General features: G+C 49.5%; 5 protein-coding genes across 5 annotated transcripts in view; 1 reads left to right on the forward strand and 4 right to left on the reverse strand.

Annotated features, from left to right (window-relative positions):
- Positions 1–52: 52 nt before the first annotated feature.
- BDZ99DRAFT_214554 (HET-domain-containing protein) lies at positions 53–2072 on the reverse strand. The gene is made up of 2 exons (XM_033713385.1): positions 2042–2072; positions 53–1982 (listed from the first exon to the last, which is right to left on the reverse strand). The coding sequence occupies exon 2, from the start codon at positions 1742–1744 to the stop codon at positions 422–424; it is 1323 nt and encodes a 440-aa protein (XP_033568828.1). The 5' UTR covers positions 1745–1982; positions 2042–2072; the 3' UTR covers positions 53–421.
- A 1135-nt stretch (positions 2073–3207) lies between these two features.
- On the forward strand, positions 3208–4313 carry BDZ99DRAFT_577313 (NAD(P)-binding protein). Its single transcript, XM_033728680.1, has 2 exons — positions 3208–3553; positions 3614–4313. Exons 1-2 carry the CDS (start codon positions 3265–3267, stop codon positions 4102–4104), a joined length of 780 nt encoding a protein of 259 aa, XP_033568829.1. The 5' UTR covers positions 3208–3264; the 3' UTR covers positions 4105–4313.
- Positions 4314–4417: 104 nt separating this feature from the next.
- BDZ99DRAFT_528078 (uncharacterized protein) lies at positions 4418–5854 on the reverse strand (the record flags this gene model as incomplete). Its single annotated transcript, XM_033726333.1, has 3 exons — positions 4418–5186; positions 5228–5334; positions 5393–5854. The coding sequence occupies 3 exons, from the start codon at positions 5852–5854 to the stop codon at positions 4418–4420; spliced, it is 1338 nt and encodes a 445-aa protein (XP_033568830.1).
- Positions 5855–6425: 571 nt separating this feature from the next.
- BDZ99DRAFT_528079 (uncharacterized protein) lies at positions 6426–7511 on the reverse strand (the record flags this gene model as incomplete). The annotated part of the gene is made up of 3 exons (XM_033726334.1): positions 6426–6928; positions 6975–7313; positions 7364–7511. The coding sequence occupies 3 exons, from the start codon at positions 7509–7511 to the stop codon at positions 6426–6428; spliced, it is 990 nt and encodes a 329-aa protein (XP_033568831.1).
- Positions 7512–8346: 835 nt separating this feature from the next.
- The window catches only part of BDZ99DRAFT_528080 (beta-lactamase/transpeptidase-like protein), a gene marked incomplete at both ends in the record, with an annotated part of 1052 nt that continues 864 nt past the window's right edge, over positions 8347–8534 (reverse strand). Inside the window, one exon of the mRNA XM_033726335.1 lies at positions 8347–8490. Within this exon, the coding sequence (XP_033568832.1) occupies positions 8347–8490 (144 nt within the window). The remainder of the gene's footprint in view (positions 8491–8534) is intronic.

The following is an 8534-nucleotide window of genomic DNA, read 5'->3' on the forward strand; positions in this document are numbered from 1 at the left end:
GATATATTATTTATGATAAGCGATGTTCACTGCACAGTCATCAAAGAAGAGCTTTCACGTCATGCCGCACGGCGCTCAGGCCGAGCCCGAGAGGATGCTAGCCTCTTTTGGTGTTATTAGTCCAGATTTGGATCAGCATCACTTCCCCCAATTCTGAAGGGCGAAATACCCGTTGAAAGAGTTATTAATGCAACAGCCATGAGAAGAAACACAAAAAGCCTATTAAAGCCGAACAAATTTCACCAAAACCTCGAATTGGAAGCAAAATAGAAAACGGTACGTCTCAACCAAACCATGATTCAAAGTGCGGCTCATGGCCATTTACCTTAAGATGAAATTTTTGTATTCGTTCCAGGTTGTTAAAGGCTCCCTTCAGCGACGAGAGGGCAACGATGGTACCCTCCGCTGCAACGGTCTCGCCTTATATCCCGACATGTTTACACACGCGCTCAATGATGATATCAGCTACTCGATCGTCGATATTTAACATCTTCCTCAGGCTCCAGATGAACGATTTTTGTCGCCGAGAAATGTTGTCTCTGAAATTCCATGATGCTGTTTCAGACGTGTAAGCGTCAACACTCTCATGGATTTCCTCTTCATGTAGCTCATTCAATCCCAGCTTCAGAACATTTTCAAACAGCCTGGAGACAGACACACGGCCATAGTCGGGCGAAATCCCTGGAGCATCTAAGATCCCCAAAAGGCCCCAGATCTTGTCCCTTAGGTCAGAGCAGCCTTGATCTCGGAAGTCGTACGTCGCCCTCCATACCGGAATAGGTTTTCTCGCTCGATCCCATTCGTACTTATGCCCAAAGATGAGCCCAGCTTTGCCCCAGTTGAGTACAGGTTGCCCATGAAGAATGTGTCTAGTCTTTACTTTCTTTCCCGAATTGTTGAAAGGGTGGTTGGAGACGAATGCGTCGTAGTCGAATAATCGAGAGAAATCTGACCATCGCCAGCTCCAATGGCCGTATTGTATCGTGATTTCCCGGGCTAGCATGATTTCTTGTACAACCCAAAGGCGAGTCCAGTAGGGTTCTGAACAGATGTCCTGGAAAAGAGAATGCTCGCTTGTTTCCCAGTTTTCAGGGCCTTTTCTTTTGGTCAAGACAACATCTAAATCGTGGCAACGCCAGTGCTCTAAGTAGTCCTGGCATCCTAGCCATACAATAACACTGTCGGCATTCCTATAAATGTTACCCATGAGCTTCACCTGTTGACTTTTCTCTTTGCTTCTGCTCTGATTGATGCAAATGGCATCGATAAATATTAGTCCATAGAAGTGGTGGTTTTTGTTTGCCGAGACTGATAAGAATTTCCAGAGAGTCCTGCTGACATAGAAGGGGTTTCCAGATACCTCGATGGTATGCGGGTTATGGGATGGCTGTCCCCATGCATATGAGAGAGCTTTGTAGTGAAGGCTTTCGAGATCATCGACGTTGAAATTACGAATCGTATATTCGCATCCTCCTATCTGTGCACGATGTATCTCAAGCATCCGAACCTGAGTTTCCGGGTTGAAGTCTGACTGATCAGGATTCATCTTATCCCAAACATCGCTCGAGTTCCCGAGCGCATCTAGGCCTTTATCTTGCACTGTATCGGTGTCTTCTCGAGGTCCCTGAGTCCTTGGCCATTCGGTGTTCCATTCCGTGGGATCGTCCTGGATGTCGTTTCGGCTGACGCCTTCATCGGCGTGGCCAGGACCATTGCGACCAGCCTCGAACAATCCATAGCCCATCCCGAGTGAAATCAATGTCGACTCGGTCTGTGCGAGGGAAGATGTCTAGTCACGGTTCATACTAGCGGTCGTGTTCTGGTTGCTTGAGGAGCACGCGATGTTGAGGATCGTAGAACATCTTCTGCCTGATGAGACCCGACCCCTCAGTAACCCAAGACATGGGCAAGTCACATATACCAATCAGCGCAATCCTCGCTCTTACACCTCGTATTTATAGAAAATGCTTATCTTAGATATTCTACGTGCCGATGAGCTTATTGGCAAAAGTACGATCATGGAAAATTATTGTTAGCCTACTTCTACCCCAGAACTGATATCTCGGCGCTAGACGCTTTTGGGGAAAGTTATCGTGAGATTCGGCGAGTTGGCGTCGCGAATTATGGGGAGGATTGAGCGAATGAGGCGGAGAGCTCGAAGGGGATCATGGGAAGAGCGGGTAGCAAGGGCGGTAATGTATCCTCCAATTCTGTGCTAGCGTAGATTACTGCTAGTGAAATTACGCCCCACATCCATCCCAACTCCGTCCACCAACCTCAACCTGACACCACACGTTCTTCGATCTATGATCTCATGCTGCCCATCTTCATAAAGAGCATACTAGAAGACAGATTAGGGTAGGTCTCATTATATATGTAGACGATACCCGCACGTACTCCTGGAGTTGTAAGGGAGCGATGGCAGGTTTGATATCACATGGCAGCTGAAAGATTCGATACTTTGGCCCCGTATCTTAGCCGCGGATGCTATAAATTAGCATTAAATTGTAGCCTTTCTCCGATGCCATCTCCGATCGGAGGAATGTGTACGACTTGGGCTCAGGGATCTTCCGGTGGACCAGGAGCAGCAACTTGACGACTGGCTCGTTTCTTCGCAGGAGCTGGAGATCAACCAATTTGCTTCAAGCGTCGTCCACCATACTTATCGCCGAATGCACTTCATAAGTTCGAAGGAAGAGATGAGACTGGCTAAAGATGTTCCATAGGGTGGTCAAGTGTAAGTGCCTCTGGATCTCGCTTTTCCCTTTGTTATACGGGAAAACAAAGACTCGGGCTGTCTTCGACTTATTACCGACAGCTTTTTCAAGGAATCATAGCCAGAGAAGTAAAAAAAGAGTAGGAGTTCGACAAACAGAGGACTGTGTTCTGCGCGAATCTCCATGAGAGGCTGCTAGACTCATGGATCCCTTATGAAGCTTGGTAGACTGAGGCGCAGTGTCTCCGTGGATACCGACGATGGCCTCGCCCATGTCATAGTCATGTACGAAACATGCACATCTCACTTCAACTCTCCCGCGCATGGTAACCCGGTGATCGAACCCCAAAAACGCTGACAATGTGCGAATTGTGAGTGGTTGAAAGCTTAGCTTCTTAAGTCCGCCACTATCGCCGAACTCGGTCTCGGACCCTTAGGCGTCCCAAGGCCGGGCGTACCAATGGAGTCATAAGAGTCGACATCCTACCCAAATTTGTCAAAAACATTTCCTACGAATAGCTCAAAGTACCTGCAATTTTTAAACTACAATGTCTGACAGCACCATCGTTCTCATCACTGGTGGAAATACAGGGATAGGCTACGAGACCGTGAAAGCCCTCTATGCATCCTCCAAAGGTCCATATACTATCTTGCTAGGCGGAAGATCAATCGAGAAAGTCAACAATGCCATTGCTGCTCTTCAGAAAGAGATCCCAGATACCGCTAGCAAGCTCGTGCCGCTGCAGGTGGACATCGAGAGCGACGAGTCCATCACCGCAGCCTTCGAGACAGTGAAGTCCAGCGTCGGGTACATTGATGTTTTGATCAACAACGCAGGTACATACCCATCTCTTCCACAACTCTTTGCAACATAAATGAACCTAACAAACATCCCAGGCGGCCAATTCGACACCGACAAGACCGACGAATCCCCGGCCTCCATCCGCACCGCCATGAACCGCGCCTACAACCTCAACGTAACCAGCACCCAAGTCATCACCATGGTCTTCGAGCCCCTGCTCCTCAAATCCAAAGCCCCACGCCTCCTCTTCGTGACGTCCGGCCTTTCGTCGCTGACTACGGCGACTGCTGGCAAGAACCCCCCGCCTGGGCTCAAGTACCCGTGGGGCTACCTCTGCAGCAAGACGGCGCTGAACATGCAGATGCGGGGGTGGTGCAATAGGCTGGAGGAACATGGAGCGAAGACATGGTGCATTTCGCCTGGGCTGCTGGCAACGGGGCTGACAGGGGCGGGGCCGGAGGCTATGAAGAAGATGGGGGCGCAGGGGCCGGAAATAGGCGGGGTGTTTATCAAAGATGTTGTTGAGGGGGCCAGAGATGATCGGGTCGGACTGGTTGTGGATCGGGCGGGAGTGCAACCGTGGTAGGTTTCGTTCATGGGGGAACGAGAGGCTAGAAGGTCTATGTCACGTGAACGGTGAAGCCAGTCTGATTTACGTTCTCGGGGACAAATAGTGCGCCCATCCATTGCTTTGAGAGAGGAGACTAGGCAGTAGCAGGGACGTTGAAGAAAGGAACGTACTTTCCAATCTGATTGTACCCTCATCTTCGATGACATATCATGGTTTCTCCTAACCCACTAGTGCAGCTTTGCCAGCGTGGAGAATGAATCATAAGCACTTGCCGACTAGCCTAGATCAGAATTCAAAATCCAGCCCCTAAGCGTGCCGAGGGCTCAGCCTAGAGTCTCCCGATGCACGTCTCCAGCATATCCCTCGCAAGGACCACCTGCGGAGCATTCTTCCATACGTCATTCCCGTCTTCATTCTCAGTCTTCTTGCCTCTGTATCGCTTCGTCGACACTTCTTTTGCCTCTGTGACGATTCCCAAGACGACAAGCAATAAGCTATGATCATTCGAATCGCCAGGATACTGCTGGATGGTAGGATAATCAATACCGAACTTGGATAGTATGCGTGCGCGAAGTTGCTTCAGGAGCTTATTGAAGATTTTCGTCAGGGTAGCGTAGTCCAGTTCGACGTCGGGCAGGATGGCTTCAATGTAGCGACCCATCTCAAGAAGGGAATGGCGCGGTGTGAGTATCGATGTCTTGTTGCTTTTGCCAGTCTTTAGAGAAGCTGACCGTTCCGGACCCTGGCCGTAGACCTTCGGCTGGTGTGACTCAGCTTGGGTTCGTAGATTGTCCGTGAGGCGAGACAACGACTCCTTTGAGCTAAAGAAGCCGCGAAGGGCCTGAGTCACTGACGTGGTTCGAAATCTCCATGGCATCTTCGTGTTGAAGTGACGAAAATTCCGTGTTGAAAGCCCTGTTCGGTAGGAAAACCGGGCCACCGCGTCTTTGGGACTACTGGAAATGCCATTGGCGAAAATAGCGCCTTTGTGCTGCTCGATGATCCGATCAATATCAGTCCAGTGTACATCGAGGAGGTCGAACCTATGGAGGGCGTTGTAGAGATGGGCGACGCAGAATAACTCGGGTTGCAGCAACCTAGGATCAGCAACTCATACGGTTCACTAGGTATCCCTTACTCTTCCTTACGGAGTTGTGGTGCTTCCTTGCTGTCAAGACAGCAAGGAAAGGGAGTGCCTTTCCTTGGCGCCTTCCTTGCTGCCAAAGGAACGACCAAGGGAGCGCCCTAAGGGATAGTTCATCTCGTTCCTCTATATAGTCCGCCTTTACGGCATCTACAATACAACAGAGTTCACATCAATTTCAACCTGAGTGAATATCGACAGATGATGGTTTGCCAAGGCAACTCCGGCCTCTTCCACCATGGCTCCAACATCGACAAGAAGAGTCCCGGCGTAAAGGGGGTTTGCCCTTAACAAGAAGTCTGAGTCTGCGTTGGGCTCAATCATCTTAGTTGCATTGATCTTTTTGGCATTTTCTCCCCATCTGGCGGTTCTCCTCGGGGTTTTCAACATCTTGGAGGAAAGGCCGTGATCCGATTGCGGCCGAGAGCTGAACTTTTCCATCGTCATTGCCTTCAGCATGATCACTGGCGGTTCGACGAGATTGAGGCTTTTCCGTTGATATATTTTCATGATGAGATCCTGGTCCTCACTCAACCATCTAACCTCTTCGGTATCCAAAGTTCCAGATGAATCAACAAAGAACTTAAACGAGTCTTGAACTTGACTCGAGGCGGCCTTCATGATACTAAGAAGAGAAGAAGCAAAGTAGCAAATTTCATGCAAGTCCCACAAGACCTGAGCAGCAAACATCATCCGTGTTGCTTCGGTTCCTTTTGACCATAGTCGTCGCATTACCGTGTGAAACGGGTCGTCATACTCGAAGACTAGTAGTTTGCTTCCGATAAGCTCTTTTCGGGCCGTTTAATATGGACGTCTGATCTCATCATCCAGCATCATATCGAGGAAAACTTGACACAAGAACTCGTCTTGTTGAACGAACTTTTGAATTCTCGGATCATCAAGTAGCTCCGGGCGACTGATATAGTTGAGTTATATTCTGAGAACGGGATATGGCCAGTCGGTTTTTTTAATGAAATCTTTGTACTGTGCTAACTTCAAGAGCGTACGACCAGTGGATAGCAGTACGAACTCATCGAATAGAGGAATCCCTAAGCTCCTAGTTGGTGGTAGATCTGTATTATTGTCGTCACTGTCATAGAGGTCCCGGAGTTTGTGAAAATCTTCCATTTTCACCAATTTGACCTTGGTAGGCTGGGGCATCAAATCGGAATCTTGGCCTCTGCTTAGAGCCTCATTGGCATAGATAAGTCCAGCAAGGTCTTTGTATGTGTTTGGTGTCACTTTGTTGGTATTCGAGTAATGCCCGATAGACTTCTTTCTCGGCCTGGTCTACTAGTTCCAGGGCAGCTGTCGTCAATACAGAGGCTTGGAGCAGCTGAATTTGACCATCGCGAAACTGCGTCCACACCTGTTTAAGCTCCGTTCGGATCCTGTAAATGTCTTCGAATAGCGAAAAGGTTGTAAAGGCAATTTCCGTGTTCGCATCCACTGCGAGTTCATACAAGTCCTTAGCTCGATTGCTTTGGACGGCAGCACTAGGCTGAAGGGCTTCAGTCGCCTCTTCTTCAGAGATGTCTTCAACTTCTAGCGCCTCGAAAACGTTACGCATGAAGGTAAAGTCATTTTCGCCTTTGTCCACAGCGCCAAGGCTAGAAGCTGCGGGAGTGGTAACTCCGAGCTTGTTCAAAGCTCGTTGAAGCACTCCGATGAAGTACTGGTAGCCGTCCAACGACTCTGTCATATTCATTAGGATACAATGGCCAGCGTCCATTCAACTCACTGGGTATATGCTTAGCACGAGTCCCTGAGTTGGTCTTCTCGAACCAAGCAGCGCATCTCTGCCGGGCTGCGATAGCACCCGAAAGAGCTTTACGTATCGCATCGGGCATCGCCGAGCTACGAGATGTGGCGACCACGTCTACTTGCGTGAGAAGTTCCTCAGTGGTGATGGCATATCTTCGATTTGGCCCAGACTCATTTGGTGCAGCTTTGCTGGTAGCAGGAGGGATTTCCTTCGCAACTTCTTTAGCAAGCTTACGAGCTTTGCCCTTCATTCGTGGCCCTTTTGCCGCATCAATTTCAGGCGTCGGGGTAGGCGTCGGGGTACTCGTAGTAGGTGCTACGCCAAGGTTAGCGAACTATGCTTTCTCATGTTTCATACCCACCGACAATCTCCAAGTAGCTGCAGGCGCGAGATACACTCACTGGGCTTCGAAGATGGTTTCCAACCACAGCCTTTTGCTGCCCTCCCAAGCCAGGTGGTGAAGAGATTCGTGTCCGCTTTGTAGCGCTCGTAGGTTGTGCCTTGTGAAGCCATGATTGAACAGAGCTATCTGTTTTTACTTGTTCGCCCTAGCGTAGTGCTTCCCTCGATTGCCAAAGACCTGCGTGGGCTACAAGGTTTCTACTAGGTCCAGGCTTTCTCAGTAAAACAGCCGAAGGTAGTGAATTTGTAGCATGCACATTACTTTCCTAGTCCTGTGCGACGCACAACTACACGATCGAGGAAAGAGTTCAAGGAAGCAGCTAGGAAATGACGGATAGTTGAGGGCAGGAGGGGTATAAAAAGCAAGCAACGTCCACGGGTGCGCTGTAGCACTAGTGGACACTAACGACGCGCGCTCCCGTGACATTCCTACTCGTTCCACCTCCTGAAACATCTTCTCCGGGCCCTACTATCTGTACTTCCAACCCACCCCTAGTCCTTTCAAGAGTCTACTGACAGACAACGACTTTCGTTCTCCGAGTATCAAGTCCTGGAATTAAGTTGATTATTATTCCTTAGGCTTCAAATAAGAGTTTCAGAGAACGTTACACTAACCAAATCGAATGCTGTCTGTTGCCCTCAGAATTTTTGGTGCTTGCTAACCAAAGAACCTATATGGTGTCTCAGGCACCCAACTTCGTAACGCGTATCAGATAAAATTTTGAACCATTTTCAGCTATAAAACACTATCGGGACCACCTCACACTGTCCAGAGTGGGAATTATACGTAGTCCTATTATAGTTCATATATCACCCACTCGAAATCGCGACACTTTCCTATTAGCGTGTTACCACCAGGCGTCCCCAATTCCCCCCAAGGCCTATGCTGCCTCCCCCCCCCCCCCCCCCCCCCCCCCCCCGCCACAGCATTCTCCATCGGCCTATTTCACTCCGGACAAACGGGCGCAAACGCCCCGAAGCTCCCTACGCAGATACGCTCTCTGGGCGCTTTACGCACGTCACGAATGTAACTCGTATACGCCATCCCCAGCTTCTCAAATACATTCTCTTGAAGGTACGCGCTCATAGTCTGCCCCGTAGCACGCTCAATCAACACAGCAACCCAGTCCATCC

This window comes from Mytilinidion resinicola, assembly GCF_010093595.1.
Source record: "Mytilinidion resinicola strain CBS 304.34 unplaced genomic scaffold BDZ99scaffold_36, whole genome shotgun sequence".
NCBI classification, from domain to species: Eukaryota; Fungi; Ascomycota; class Dothideomycetes; order Mytilinidiales; family Mytilinidiaceae; genus Mytilinidion; species Mytilinidion resinicola.

What these genes read in the sequence shown, in the direction of transcription:
- BDZ99DRAFT_577313 (XM_033728680.1), top strand. Translation starts at nt 3,265, where the DNA reads ATGTCTGACAGCACCATCGTTCTCATCACTGGTGGAAATACAGGGATA. An exon ending in TGTTTTGATCAACAACGCAG is followed by an intron (nt 3,554 to 3,613) that starts GTACATACCCAT and finishes CAAACATCCCAG; the next exon opens with GCGGCCAATTCGACACCGAC.
- BDZ99DRAFT_214554 (XM_033713385.1), bottom strand. Translation starts at nt 1,744, where the DNA reads ATGGGCTATGGATTGTTCGAGGCTGGTCGCAATGGTCCTGGCCACGCC.